At 51.5% G+C, this 14,440-nt stretch overlaps 7 protein-coding genes across 7 annotated transcripts; 3 read left to right on the top strand and 4 right to left on the bottom strand.

Moving 5' to 3' along the window:
- Positions 1 to 58: 58 nt before the first annotated feature.
- Positions 59 to 1,875, bottom strand: AYO20_06216 (hypothetical protein; the record flags this gene model as incomplete). Its single annotated transcript, XM_022644507.1, has 4 exons — positions 59 to 872; positions 940 to 1,442; positions 1,543 to 1,751; positions 1,809 to 1,875. The coding sequence occupies 4 exons, from the start codon at positions 1,873 to 1,875 to the stop codon at positions 59 to 61; spliced, it is 1,593 nt and encodes a 530-aa protein (XP_022499598.1).
- A 796-nt stretch (positions 1,876 to 2,671) lies between these two features.
- On the top strand, positions 2,672 to 4,053 carry AYO20_06215 (hypothetical protein; the record flags this gene model as incomplete). Its single annotated transcript, XM_022644506.1, has 2 exons — positions 2,672 to 3,929; positions 3,998 to 4,053. 2 exons carry the CDS (start codon positions 2,672 to 2,674, stop codon positions 4,051 to 4,053), a joined length of 1,314 nt encoding a protein of 437 aa, XP_022499597.1.
- Positions 4,054 to 4,523: 470 nt separating this feature from the next.
- On the top strand, positions 4,524 to 6,702 carry AYO20_06214 (hypothetical protein; the record flags this gene model as incomplete). Its single annotated transcript, XM_022644505.1, has 6 exons — positions 4,524 to 4,927; positions 5,087 to 5,268; positions 5,342 to 5,656; positions 5,764 to 6,181; positions 6,270 to 6,393; positions 6,547 to 6,702. 6 exons carry the CDS (start codon positions 4,524 to 4,526, stop codon positions 6,700 to 6,702), a joined length of 1,599 nt encoding a protein of 532 aa, XP_022499596.1.
- A 362-nt stretch (positions 6,703 to 7,064) lies between these two features.
- On the bottom strand, positions 7,065 to 9,364 carry AYO20_06213 (hypothetical protein; the record flags this gene model as incomplete). The annotated part of the gene is made up of 3 exons (XM_022644504.1): positions 7,065 to 7,857; positions 7,917 to 8,848; positions 8,924 to 9,364. The coding sequence occupies 3 exons, from the start codon at positions 9,362 to 9,364 to the stop codon at positions 7,065 to 7,067; spliced, it is 2,166 nt and encodes a 721-aa protein (XP_022499595.1).
- A 683-nt stretch (positions 9,365 to 10,047) lies between these two features.
- AYO20_06212 (hypothetical protein) lies at positions 10,048 to 10,845 on the top strand (the record flags this gene model as incomplete). The annotated part of the gene is made up of 1 exon (XM_022644503.1): positions 10,048 to 10,845. The coding sequence occupies one exon, from the start codon at positions 10,048 to 10,050 to the stop codon at positions 10,843 to 10,845; it is 798 nt and encodes a 265-aa protein (XP_022499594.1).
- Positions 10,846 to 11,025: 180 nt separating this feature from the next.
- AYO20_06211 (hypothetical protein) lies at positions 11,026 to 11,997 on the bottom strand (the record flags this gene model as incomplete). The annotated part of the gene is made up of 3 exons (XM_022644502.1): positions 11,026 to 11,509; positions 11,567 to 11,737; positions 11,819 to 11,997. 3 exons carry the CDS (start codon positions 11,995 to 11,997, stop codon positions 11,026 to 11,028), a joined length of 834 nt encoding a protein of 277 aa, XP_022499593.1.
- A 643-nt stretch (positions 11,998 to 12,640) lies between these two features.
- On the bottom strand, positions 12,641 to 13,591 carry AYO20_06210 (hypothetical protein; the record flags this gene model as incomplete). The annotated part of the gene is made up of 1 exon (XM_022644501.1): positions 12,641 to 13,591. One exon carries the CDS (start codon positions 13,589 to 13,591, stop codon positions 12,641 to 12,643), a length of 951 nt encoding a protein of 316 aa, XP_022499592.1.
- Between the last annotated feature and the right edge of the window lie 849 nt (positions 13,592 to 14,440).

Below are 14,440 nucleotides of genomic sequence, written 5' to 3'. Positions count from 1 at the left end.
TTTGTCGAGCTCTGGAAACTGCTCACTTCAAGATTGTCTTGGTCTCTTTGTTGTATCCTCAGCGCCGAAGCTTTTCTATCGCACAGTCGAAAGCCCACGTTGCAATACTATTATATCTCTGCATCATCGGTGTCGTCATGGTTGGGGGGAGGGGCCAACTTGGTCTGTCTGGCCGGCGTAGAGGTGTGCCTCTTGCGATTAGGGTGGTTTGTGCGTCATGTAGTTCTGGGTATTTCTGGTAGAACGTGGGATCGAGACGAAGTAAAGAAGGATCACGTTGAAAGTCAAAAGAGCGATATGCTGCGAGTGCATACTCAGGCGACGTAAAGAGAGCTTCCAAGCTCGGCGCGGGCAGGCAGTATTCTTTGAACTTGTTGTTGATTGATTGCCAAGTTGGAGGGTCAGTGTACTCTTTTATGTTGATATCAGTCAGCGTCGAAGGGAAAGGGCTATCCTCTATCGGTGTGCTTTGCGAAGCTGCGACGGTAAGAAGATCCCATAGCCCGATATATCCCAACTTTGGAGTGAAGCCTCGCACTAGCTTCGACAGATCGACTTGGATAACGTAGGAGTCGCCAATGTCGCAGACTAAGCGGTCCAGGTGCTCGTCGGTATACGCAAGTAGAATCCGATCTCTCAGAGATGGAAACGGTATCCAGTCGATGATCGCAGCGTGTAAGCTCGACTGTTGAAGGAGACTCGGTCGGTAAGATAGGTCGAGATCGGCGTACGTCTCTGGGTTTGCGTTGATCCGCCACATGGTCAGCTTTCCCAGTCGGATATGAGCACCCGTATAGGTATAGAAGCTCATCATTGGCGGCCACATTGAGCATACGAATGCTGACAACATGAGGTCTACAGACGAGCGAAGGCTGTTGCACAGTCAGCCTAGATGTAAAGGAAGGGCTCAAGCCGCAGCCCATCTAGCATGTAACTCACCTATTCATGTCATCGTACAGCTGATGTTTCAATTCATTCCATTTTCGCTTGATACAGGATTCGAACGCGATAATGTGAGCAGAGTATGATGAGTTGGCTCCGGAGAGTATTGCTTCAGAGCTGTTGAGATGGAATTCGGTATTTGCGGATGATTGGTGTACCAAACAGACCTCCTTCCCCGAGTCGATTTGCTGAAAGCAGCCAAGCCCATTCCCGGAAGATGCGAGATCAATAAACAGGTCTGGGAACAGTGTGGAAGAAATATCCAGAAGAGTAGTCGGATCCTCATTGCGGCGGATGATCTCTACCGGTCCAAGGTCAGATATACGGTTGTTAGTTTGCGGCAACGTTATGTCTGTTGTGGGTGATATAAGTGAGCTATCGACCTGTTGGACATCACAACCGAAGTCCAGTCTATGAGAGTAGACAGGATCCCCGGTACATTTATCCGCTTCTCCATCTCCTGCCACATCCAGCTCCGACTTGTCGACGTCTGAGCCTAGCTTTGAGCAATCTGCTGTAGGTGATGGCTACCCCATCGAGCTGGTCAGCGGAAACAAAGCAGGAAAGAGTTGAGAAGTTGATTCAAGGTGCTGAGAATACCTTCTCGTAAAGTACGCCTGTGATGTCGGCGGATACACCCTCTAAAGACGCCTGGATGCTCCGAAGCTTCTTGCGACACTCCAGCAGCTGATCGCGCAGAACGCGATTTTCTTCCTCGAGCGCCACCATTCGGGATGTTTCTGGCTTTTCGGCGATCTGAAGCCGTTTTTCGAGTTCCATCACATAGATCGCTTGCCGTTCGCGGAAGGCTTTTTGGGATAGTCGATTCCGAAGTTTTCTGGCCAAACTCGATTAGCATGCCGCACGTCTGGGTCCATGGGTCTCAAACGGTTCGCCTCGAATAACACGTGGGCGAACAGCAAGACCAGCCATTGACGCGAAAGTCTGCAGGCAAACTGCCGCATAGGGAGGAAACCAACTTTGAATCCTGCGCGGCCCCATTGGTCGGTGCCTTTGTTCGTCTCCTTTTCAGGTAATTGATGGAGTCTCCCATCATCGATATTAGATTTCTGAAGAAGTCCGTTCGTTGGCGTACAACCGAATGGTCAATGTCGAATTCGAAGGCAATACACATGCAGGAGATTTCAGACTTGCTGAAGTACTCACAGGGAAACGAGGGGACTGGAGGAGTGGTCAACATCCGTAGTAGGAAACAACCCCACAAACTATCCTTGTTGTCCTATTACAGCCTCGGGTAGCCTATTGAGGTCATGAGAAAGGGACTTTGCCAAGATTAGTCAGGTACTTTACTGCGCACATTGGCACCACCCAGTGCCTGACTATTTTACGAGATAATTGCTTGTTTGTGATTGGCGGGCGAGGTCTCCAGGCCTGCTATTGTCATTGATGATGTTGCCGCGTAGGCTTATGTTATCAACGGCTGTTCTAGTGCAGAGAATCAAGGACGTGTATTATTTGTAAGCTCCACATTTACTTCCGGACGGACAAAATTCCAGTGGCTGATGTGAGCCACAGTGCAATCTGAGGGTCTGGATAAGGTGTTCTGGCACGGAATAATGTAGTTCCAGCTAATCAGAAGGCTCGGAATCGGAACAGGCATAGCGGGAGTCGACTTCTGGTTCGTGGTGCAGGTCAACTATAAAGACCTTGCCACTGTTCGATGTGTCCTTCACTCAATCAGGTCAGTCTCATAGCTCTCTTGTCGATCATGGTTTTCTCGCGTATACCTTCTGCAGTGGTCGACCCTGCGCCACTTGGGTCACCCATCACCTATAAATATTCGGGGCAAACAGCAAGTAACCGATTCCTCAAAGCGGCCATGAGCGAACAGATCTCTTCATGGGACCCGACGAATCTTTTGGCGCGTGGAATTCCATCCAGGGAGGTCATCAAAGTCTATCAAAGATGGGGAGAGGGCGGTTGGGGGCATATACTAACAGGGAACATCATGGTTGCTTACGACCAGCTGGAGTCACCCGGAAACCTCATTATTCCCCCAGACGCACCGCTGGAAGGGTCAAGGTTTGAAGCATGGAAAGAATTGGCATCCCAGGCCAAAAAACAGGGCAGTCTGATTTCTGGTCAAGTGAGTCATCCAGGCCGACAAACCGACATCCGACTTCAAGCGAATCCAATATCCGCAAGCGACATCCAACTGCAAACTACCATGGGCAGGTCATTTGCAAAACCAAGACCAGCGACGCAAGAAGACATTGACGCAGTTATTGGCGCCTTTGTACATGCAGCTCAATACCTTCATGCTGCAGGCTTTGATGGGATCCAGCTTCATGGAGCTCACGGCTATTTCTTGGCCCAGTTCCTCTCAAAGACCACCAACAAACGAACGGATCAGTATGGGGGTGAGCTAAGGAACAGAGCTCGCATCATTTTGCAAATCGCAGATGCTATCCGTAGAAAGTTACCCAAGTTCCTCCTGGGGATCAAAATCAACAGTGTTGAATTCCAGGACCAAGGATTCACTCCATCTGAGGCTGTCGAACTCTGTACCCTATTGGAAGAGGCCAAGTTTGATTGGGTCGAGTTGAGTGGTGGTACATATGAGAATTTCGGACCGCTCGAGGGCAAGCAAGCAAGCACACGGAGAAGAGAGGGATTTTTTCTGGAGTTTGCGGAGATGATCAAGCTTCACAATACGAAGCTTTACGTGACGGGAGGGCTTCGTACAGTACAAGGGATGGTTGCAGCTTTGAGCACAGTGGATGGTGTCGGATTAGGACGTCCCGCGGCTCAAGAATTCAGCCTAGCGAAAGAAATCCTGCAGGGACAGGTGACTGGAGCAATCGAGCAACAGATAGACCAGTACAACTTCGCTCTGACGACGATCACGGCGGGCACACAGATTGGACAGGTGGGAAAAGATCAGCAACCAATCAACATGGGGATCAAGGAGAATGTCAGCATCTTGATGAAGAGCTTTGGGACTTATATGCGGGAACTTGCTGAAGGTATGTCTGGAAATATAGTGTGTGAATCCTCTAACGCGGTACAGATGCGAATAAAATGAAACGGACAGGCTATGTCAATTTAGAGGGCTATACACCGGAGCCTTTCAGTCCAGTCAGAACATAGGACCAGATGTTGCTGTGCCAATCATCACGCTCCTGGAAAAGAAAATGTCCCCGTCTTGAGGGAGTCGAACACAGAGAACGAAGACCAAGTTGACGCGTCCACCCGAGCCCTCAACTCAATTCAGGCCTAGCTCTTCGAGAAGCGGGAGGAAGAAGATGGAGTAGGTGAGAAATCCACGGACATGGTGTACAGACCAAACTCCCCGGAGTTTTCCAGAACCATTACTCTGACCCAAGACCGTGGACTTCTCGGCTCACAAGTGGATTAACATTGGTACACCCCACGGGGTAGTCGGAATGGCTATACCACAAACGGTGTGGTTATATTTGAGTCTAGTGATATGCATGTATGTAGATAGATGCCTGAGTACAAGTACCTCCGAGTCCTTTCTGCGTCCATAAATATGCCCTTCATCCTAATCTTCTTCCTCATCAAGACCCAACTCTTGCGCTGCAAGGATATCCCTCACAATGGTTCACAAGACCACCAATCATGATGGACTCACATCAGCAGAGCCTCCTGTCCGCCATTACAACCAATATACTCTCCTTGTGTCCATCGGCTTATCGCTTTCGTTTCTGGCCTACGGTTATACCGGCGCTGTCATTGGCACCGTGGGTGGACAGCCATCCTTCCTCCAGTACATGAACCTCATTACAGCCAGCAACGCTACTCAGCTGTTTGGCGCCACAAACGGACTGTACTACGCAGGCGGTGTCTTCGGCACCATCTACGCCGCCTACGCCGCTGACCGTTGGGGCCGGAAAAACGCGTCTGTCCAAGCTCAGGTTGGCCTCGTTATCGCCCAGGCCATTCAGACAGGTTCGGTTCACATAGCAATGTTTATTGTTGGTCGGTTTATAGCGGGATTTGCGTGAGTCTCCTCTCCTGAAACTTTCGTGCTTGCGAGATGGTTCTCTGCCTGTCCCCTCTGGCTGTCTGGAAAAATGGATGCAGAGTCTGCTTTGCACGGAAGAGGGCAGATATATGTACAAGAAATGAAAGCTGACTCTCTTGGTATCTCGGTCTGCAGTGGATACATTACATTATGCGTCACGCCCATGTGGCTGTCCGAACTCGTTCCCCCTCGCCAGCGAGGCACTCTTATGCAGATCATTGCAATCACGCTTGGGCTGGGATACGTTGCGGCCAACTGGATCGGATACGGCTTCTCTTTCTACACTGGAAAGGTTCTTGCGTTCCGCCCAATTTTAGGTAGGGGCTATACATCGAATACGACGAAGAAGGAAACCCCTGCTGACCATTGACCATCGCATCCCATTTCCAGCTCTCGGCATGGTCGTTCCTGTCATCTGCATCATTCTCTTCATATGGCTCCCTGAAAGCCCACGGTGGCTTATAATGAAGGATCGTCATCCAGAAGCTCATGCGCTACTGCGCCGCCTGCATCGATCACCAGTCGATAAAGACGACTCTTTTGCCGATGTCGAGTACTATCAAATCTCTAGGCAGGCCACCGTTGACGCCAACCTTGATCTCTCTTGGAAGTCAATGATCTCGACCCGCCCGATGAAATTGCGGACGGCTTTTGGAATTGTGTGGCCGGCAATGACCGCAACATCGGGGGTGAATGTTGTTGTTAGTAAGTATTGACCCCGACCACATACAGTGAGGTTACCAGCATCTAGCATGCTCCTATATCTCAGTTGACACTGTTGTCTCACCTGAGGTGAGCTGACCATCTCACAGACTATGGTCCGCTCCTGTACAGTCTGCTTGGCTTCTCCTCCGATAAACAGCTTATATATCAAGGCGGCTGGGCAACCTTGAACTGGGGCGGCAACGTCATCGGCATTTTTATCATTGACCGATTCAATCGACCGGGATATTCAATCACCGGCTTCGTGGGCGTGACCTGCTGTCTTCTCGTCGAGGCCATCATCGTGGCAACTTCGTTAGACAATGGTACCGACTCAGTGCTACGTTTGGGCGTGGCGTCCATCTTTCTTTTCGGCGCCTTCTTCGGCTGCTTCATCGACGGATTGCTCTTTACGTGGGTGGGGGAGGTGTTTCCTACGCCATACCGTGCAAAGGGCTACACCATAGCCCTGGCGACACAGGCTCTGTTCAATATTATATGGACCGAGGCCGCACCGACGGCTTTCACGTAAGTGGCGCAGTCATCGTCTCGTCGTACGGACGTGAGGGCGGTGTGGTGATCACCGCACGAGAGCCAGACGCTGACATTGAGGCAGTAATATCAAATGGGGTTACTATATCGTCTTCATCGTCCTGAACGCCATCTCAGTTGTTGTTATCTGGTTTTTCTTCCCCAACACAAGAGGCCTGGCCTTGGAAGAGGTGGGCGCGATATTTGGTGTAAGTTATCCCAGACAGTTCTGCATTCGCCGCTTCACCATCCAAGTCTTGTTCCGCATCATTTCAAAGTATTCCCTTCATATCAGAATTACAAATCAGTATTGTATTGAGAGAAACCAAATTGTTACAACTGCGTGTCTGACGTTCATACAGGATGGTGACCGCATCGCGGTGTATCAGCGTGATATCGACCTGAGCACCCTTCAAACCGAGGTGGCAGTGATCGACAAGGAGCACGGATTCACTGGGAAAGAGTTGAGGGTAGAGGCTCAGCACATCGAGGCGACAGAAGAGAAGACGTCCGGCTAGGCCCCGAAAACGATGTCTGCAGGAACTGGAACCGCGGTAGGATCTTCGACAGCGACCTACTTGAGAGAGACGAGGCGCGTACGTTGGTTGGGTATGTGGTGGATGATAGTTTGCCCAGTGACGACGAAGTGGCATGAAAGTGAAGGTGATATCGTTGTGTGCAACGGCATTACGAAAGGCATTAACTAAGGAGGAGCGACAGAGCCTGACGTGGTTTCGAAGATATTTGGCGACATGAATCTCCCCAGGATCTGAGAGTCTCGACTTTGAAGCAATCAATTGTGGAATCTGACGATCCCGCTCTCCGCAGTGGTGATTGCTTTTCTCATGTTCAGGGGTTGCCGACTTTTCGGTTGTGGAGGCTAAGGGATAGGAAAGCGTTGCATGTCCAGTTCAAGAGAGAATTCGGGATCCTCAGCTGCCCAGAGATCTGCCCAGGGAACGGCCCACGGACTGGGGAAATCTTTGTTGATAGCGTCAATCATCCCAGAGTCGGCGTCACTGAAGAGCGTTTCAGGGTGCATAAACGCGTTGCCCGAGTTCTGCAAGCCGGTGGTCGCTGTGACAGGCCCTGGGAACGCGACGTCAGACAAGCCCCGATCGATTCTGGGCTCTGATCTTGGCCACGTTATGGAATTGTGCAGTCCACGCAGGATGATGTCAGTATCTGATTGGGCCTGCTCCGAAATGTGGTGATCATGGATCTGTATCTCTTGAGCCTCCAGTTGGGGCACGCTTGAATCTTCTCCAGATGATTCCTGACCTCCTGAACCGACCCAAGGTCCCATCGTTCCTGGGGCTTGCTCTATCAGTGGCAAGGTTTCGAAGATCTCGGAACCAGACTCGGACCTTCGTTGAGTCGCCGTGGTGATTCTCGGGCGTGTGGGAGACTTCATGTCAGTCCAGCTTGCACCCAACATTTCTTCGCCCTCGAATGCATGTGATAAATTCTGTGGTGAGGCGTCCTGCGAGTGCTTGACCAGCTCTGGTTCAAGAGCTCGCATGAAAGAGACGGCATGCTGATATCTCGTTCCCAGCTGCATTGCTACGTGTTTGCAATGGTCAAAATTGCTTCGCAAAACAGGTAGTTGTGCGGGGCCGCATGTTTTGGACTCGATATGTTGAAAGATGAGGGCTGAAAAGAAGACGGTAATCCTGTTGGGGGAATCAGAGAAGAATTCTTCAACTAGAGGATTGGGTGTATCACCACCTACGTGTAAGAAGGAAGATACTTTGTTAGATCAGCCCGAACCAAGGCTGCTGCGATTCGCGAGGTGTCCTCTGCGGTATCATGCAGCTTGGTAGACGCCCTTGCCCTCAGCGCTGGGTCTCCAAGACGAGGAAGCATAGTGTCTCGAGATGACGGATGAATATGCGGGCGAAACAAGGCCATGACAGCGAGATTGTAGCCGAGCCGGAGGGCTATGCGGTTCACCATGGAGGCCCCATACTCGTGTTCCTCGAGCGTCTGATCATCTAGCAGAGGGGTTGCGAGCTCCTGGGGTAGACTGCTCAGCCATTCCGAGAGCCAGGATTCGCAAACATTCATCTCGTGTATCAAAAGGGTGCCTGGGTCCATCTGCAGAGCTTGGGGAGCCCATTTCAATATCGGATGGTTCGACCAAACGGCAAGAGATGATTGAATGGAAAGAATGCGGTTGATGCAAACGCAGAGCTTGGCCAGCTCGACAGCCATAAGGTCGTTTGTCTTGCGGTCCATGTTTAACTGCCTAGGCTCTCCGAAGTCAAAGTCGTCGAGGCGGAGCATGTCAAGGGGCATGTCGGCATAGTCGCTCTTGCGAGGATAGCGTAATGTTAAGGCGAGTATGGTTTCGCGCATGAAACACGCCCACCATATTCTCCTGAGGAGTTTGGCCTGCCTTGCTGTTGAAGGCAGTCTTTGGATCAAGTTGGGTAAGTCCAAGCTTTGCACTAACGATGTCGCGGCACTCATCCAGAACCACGTGTACCGGTCATCTTCGGGGTGTTCCACCCAGTGCGTGAACAGGAGAAGTGTCTGTAAGGTGGTGACGAGATCCTGCTCATACTTGAAGTCATATAGTAACATTGCCCGTGCGTAGAGCGCTTCCCGAGCCGCCTGTCGAGTCTCGAACCCCATAGCACGGATCGTTGCGAGGTCGACAAACTGTACAGATTTGTCTCTCGTTTAGCCTCCAAGTTCGACAAGATATTAGGGGCACAGGGGGTTGCAGGTGCATACCGCGCTTCCACTGAAGAAAACCGCCTGCAGCAGCAGAAGGCTATAGGGTCCTTCATGTTCCTGCTCACTAGATTTCTGTATTGTGTCAGATTCGAAGAGTGCGATCAGCTCGTCGCAGTCAAGTAGGGGCATGTACGGATGCACAGAGTGGCAATAGCTCCGAATAAGCTGTCTGGCGCAGTCGAAGGATGGAATCGTCAAAGCATCCTGTTCAAGCAAGAACATCTGCTCACGGTGAAGCATGGTTGACGGTAATGGTCTGACGAAAGCAGGCAAAGTGGGTGTTGCGCCAGTGGGATTGTTCGCGCCCAGTGCAGCGGCAGATGATCCTCTGGTATCGAGACATTGCTTTTTGCTTAGGGTCGCAGACTTCTCATTGTTCATACGCCGCTTGAGAGGACGGATATGGCCCTGGGTTTCCGTTATGGTCAAGGAAGGCATTCTCCTCCCGGCTTGATAGACCAGACCAAGAAAGGAACGCTGTCTTCTTCAGATGGCCCGATATGAGTGCGGATGACAAATTGAACAATGTGCCAGGGAGAAAAGAAAGGCAAGTTGTCGTCGGGACTCAAGGCAAACAAGGACGTCAAGATCCAACCCCGCTTCGGGCAATGGCACCATCCACACCAAACGCACTGAGTCGGTAGCCTGGGGATTTGGTGGAGAACCACGAGGACAAGCACGAAACATTATTGCTAAGCACAAAAGGCGACGATGTGGGAGGTCGGACCAAGCATTCTCTAGACATGCGGTCGGCACCAGGAGCTTGTCTCGTGGTCACCTGGGTGTGCTCGGATTCCATCTTCCGCCACGTATTACTTCATCTCCACGGAAAAATATCACGAGCCTCGCTCAGCCTTGTGGCCCGCCACCCGCGCGTACCGAGGGGAAAACCGTCTCTTCGGGGTCTCTGGACTTCTCCAGGCGGGGGGATGGCTGGGGAACACTTGATCCACCAACCTATGTGTGATATTCCGAACGGAGAACCGAATACGGAGTCTTGTTCTATAACGGAGTATCGTTTTATACAAGAACCCTCATCTTCATACAAGACGGATGCCCCATTCCCAGCACCACCAACTCACAGACCTGCATCGACCCAGCTTAGCACTCTACCTGCAGCAATGTCTTCCTTGGCCGATATTCTACGAGCCAATGGCGCCCTGCTGGGAACTTTTGTCAACCTGACCTCAACGTTGTCCGCACATATCATTGGCATTTCCGGCTATGACACCGTGATAATCGACATGGAGCACGCCCCAACATCGGCGCTCGAGGCGACGCACATTGTGCAGGCTATAGGCTCATCGTCCAAGGGGACCTGTAAGCCCCTCGTCCGTGTGCCTTCCCATGGAGTGGAGTGGATCAAATGGGCTCTCGACAGTGGTGCAGCCGGCATCGTCGTCCCCATGGTCAATACGCCAGACGACGTGCGCCAAATTGTCCAAAAGGCCCGCTACCCACCCCTTGGCCAACGCAGCTATGGCCCCTCCTATGCCCCCTTCGCTGATCCAACCTTCGACCGGACGCCTGGGCAATATTTCAACACGATCGCCCCAGGACTTGCAGTGCTGCCCATGATCGAATCTGCAGAGGGCGTGAAGAATGCCGATGCTATCCTTGCCACTGAAGGCGTCACAGGTGCATTCGTTGGGCCCTTTGATCTGCGCTGCTCGCTGGGCCTACCTGGTGGAGATGGAACAGAGCAGCGCTTTCTCGATGCTTTGAGCGCCATTGTTGCGGCCGGGAAGAAGGCCAACAAGCCCGTCGGCATCTACACGGGATCGATCGAGCAGATGAAGCGCAATTTGTCCTTGGGCTTCAGTCTGATTGTCTTCCAGGCCGACTCTACATTCCTTGCGAGCGCTGCCAGGGCTTCGGCGGAAGAGGCGAGATCAGTCTTGAAGCAGGCAAAGCTGTAAAAGTTAAGGGTGTGATGGATAAATAGAGGACAGAGTATTCAGGGAGATGACAAGTCGATCATTCACCTTTACCCAATGATACTGCACCATAGTTCAGAGTAAAGGTCGAGTTGTTGAGGCTCTTCTTGGTAAAAGCTAGAGCTTTCCAACTACCAATGTCATGATGCATGGCCCCGAGACTCATTTCACAGAAATTTCCATTCGTCTTTGGTGTTGCCAGGTCTGGCCCAAGCTAGTCACGAGCTCCATGCCTCTGGTGGCGCTATCGAATGTCTGGCCCATTTCAGCCAACGCCCGGATGCTGAGTCGCAGCGACTGTTGTGCCGTCCCCCTCCTTTCTTCGCACGGCGTGCTGCCCTGCGACGAGCATTTGTCAGGGCAAAACACCGAAAAATACGCATGCATCACTCCGGCTGTGACAGTGCTGTGAACCATCTGCAGGTGGACGTTTTGCAGCCCGTAATGGCGTTTAAACAACATCAGCAGGGCGATTATTCTAGAAGCCGAGTCAAAGCAGTATTTTCCCGCCGTTGTGTGGACGTTGGTGATTGTTGAATCGAAGGCAGACCTTGGAGCTATCGTGGCCGAGCCCGCTGGTGAAGAAGTCACAATCTGAGAGGTGAATGGGCGGTTGAGGAGAATGATGACTTCGTGAAACAGCATACTAGGTGGTGAGATTAGCCATTAGGATAGTTAGTATGCTGGTGATGGGTGCACAAACTTCAGAAAGATGACTTCTTGCGCATACACTTCGTCTCTGAGTTCGGGTTCTCCACTTGAGTCGCTGATCTTCAACGGAGGCGGAAGAGAACGCCGCCATTGAAATAACTCCTCTGTCATTTGTTGCCAGAAAGGAATGTCGGAGTCGAGTGGGCGAGAATCTTCGTCGAAGCTGCGTCCATGATGAGCAGGGTTCGACCATATGGGTTCGGGGAGACAAGAAGACGAGCAAGTAGAGGGTCGAGTTACGTACAGATGGGCAGATAACCTTCCCGCGATCTGAAGCAGCTGACAGAGGTACAGCCTCGTGAGAGCAACCACGTTCTCCGTATAACCATTCAACTCCAGTGCCGAAGGTGATCTCAAATAATGGTGCACTCCGAAATCCGTCATGATGCCCATGGCAGAAGAAGTTCGTCTGAGCTGCTCCATGACAGAATGTCTTCCTTTCTCAAGGCACCATAGTCTATTGATCCCACGAATTAGCATCGTCTTGTAAGGAGGAATACAGGAAGCCCATAATTTCGGGATATCTGAGGGAATGGCTATGGTACAGTAACTCACATGTCATATGCATAACAGGCCCAGAATAAATGCCCAGGGAAAGTTGAGGAGGCAGATTGGCTTCCAACGATTGGGTGACTAGTTTCGTCGCCTTGAGAATGGCGATGAATCCCCAGATCTGTGATCAATTGTACCGCCATACCTGTTGATTGATGTCAGATTTGGTTGAGGAGAAGCAGTTGTTGAAATGGTATCTGTACCTATGTAAATCCACCCTACAGTGGCGGATTAGCCAATGTATCTGGACAATACGTGCAGTCAGGTAATTTACCTCGCGAATCACGCGTGCTTGCAGCCTCGTAACTGCTCAGGAGCAATATGGCTTGTAAAGTCGACGTCTGGGGACAGTCTAGTTCGATATCAAGGAGCACTTCTGCCCGGCGAGCGAAGAATCTCGAGACTTCACTGCCAATCTCAGGACGATATTCGCTCGAGTATAGAGCTCCTATCGCTAGGCTAATGACAATGGATGGTATTAGCAGATGCCCGGATGATGGATGAGATGGCAGGATTATACGCACATTGCACTGTAAAGAGTTGGCGAGTATAAATGGCTCTTTTGTCCCTGGTCATACTTTGCTTTCTCCATGAAGAAAGTGCCTTTATCTACCTCTTGGAGATACGGGTTGTGATATCTGAAAAACTGTGCCAGGAGGTAGCTCTCATAGCGGACGTCTCCGGGCCACGCAAGGCCATTTTGTTCCAGGGCAGTAGCGCCATGGACACGGACCGTCCGGATCAATGGCGTAAATAAAGGGAAGTTCCCATTTGGGGCCAAAGAAAGGCTGCTGGCTGCACCGTAGAAACGAGGTTGTCCTTCATCCATGGCCAACAAACGACCAGCACGGTTGGCTAGGTTTGATGAATGTCGCTCGAACTTGAAGATGGCTGAGACGTCAGGTCCGTCAGCCTCCAGCCTTTGGGTTCTGCTGGGAGAAGCTAGTATGCTGCGTTGCGGAGAGGTCTGGTGCACTTCAGCAAGTACCTGAGGAGAAGCAGGGGAGGGCGTTGCCAGATGCTCTGTAACTCGTTGTATACTGGGTCTGATATTGGCAATCGCATGGTCAGAAGGAACAAGTGAAGGCCTGAGATCCACACCTCCGTCCGACTCTCGATTGCGCCCGTTCGTGTCCGGCAAAGAATGGCCTTCTGCGATACTAACCCAATAGCTGAAGTCGTCGGTCAGGAGTTGTGGCGATACAAGGTTGATTCTCGCCGAGTTGGAGCGCGGATGGGGATGGTCCACCGGCGACTTGATACCGGCGCCATTTTCTTGTTGCCTGGGAGGTGCACTGTCCGCTTCTTCTTCTTCTTCCTCTTCTGAGCCTTGTCGGTTTGATCTCAACCTCGAGCGAGGACTTGGTCGTCCACGGCTAGGTGGCACAGACGCGAAGTCCTCTTGAATGCCGACGGCAGTAGCTCTATTTCTGTGTCTATCTGGGTTCAGCTGTGCTGCATGCATCTTGAGTGGTTATTGTAGGACTCAGTGCTACTCACCGGCGGCCGTCCTCGGTAAAGACACACTCTGAACCATAGAGATCGCAATTGGTGCATCGAGGGCGACAATCGTCACACTATATCTTGGATCAGATACCCAGAGACTATGGCATGTCGAGAAAAACAGTGACGCGCACAGACCTTGATTTTCCTCTTTCTGCATGAGAGACATGCTCGCGAGCATTGACGTCGGTTCTGCCGCGGCGCTGCTATTGTTGTCGAGCTTGACCGACCCATCGGATAAGAGTTGGTTTGATGCAGAATGCACAGCGAGGTTATGGCAGCAATTGTGTCGACGTATCCACTGTCACAGTCGAAAGTCGGGCACTTCTGTTGCGATCGGACACGGAGATGATGGAGGCAATCAGCGGGTTTGGCCCGAGGTTCTTCAGAGATGATGGGATGATGGGATTTCTGGGGCAAAATAAAATGCGGGGTTTACGACATGTACATGGTAGTTGGTGTGCCTGGGCTAGCCTGGATGGCCCGATTCAACCTCTCCCTCCTTGCCCTGCTTGCTGGAATCCTTCCTCTACGAATCAAGTTCCTCCCAATTTACTCAGTACGGGATCAATCTGCTATACAAAGCTTGTTTCAATCGATGACTTAGACGAGTCGGAATGTGCGGGACTGGTAGGTGGGAAGGCCCTTTCCCTCGAAACTCCACGGAGATGGTACTGAACCTGGTAGGTCGAGATAGACCGATCAGCTTCAGCGCCCAGACGTGAACCCGGATGCTCCAAAATGTGAACGCTCCAAACGCTTAACTAAATTGGCGTCTTCTACAAGTAATGCTACAGGCATCAGGGGGTCT

This window comes from Fonsecaea nubica (genome assembly GCF_001646965.1).
Source record: "Fonsecaea nubica strain CBS 269.64 chromosome Unknown Scaff38, whole genome shotgun sequence".
NCBI classification, from domain to species: Eukaryota; Fungi; Ascomycota; class Eurotiomycetes; order Chaetothyriales; family Herpotrichiellaceae; genus Fonsecaea; species Fonsecaea nubica.
Note: the sequence above shows the minus strand (reverse complement) of the source record. Positions and strands in the feature narration are given on the sequence as shown.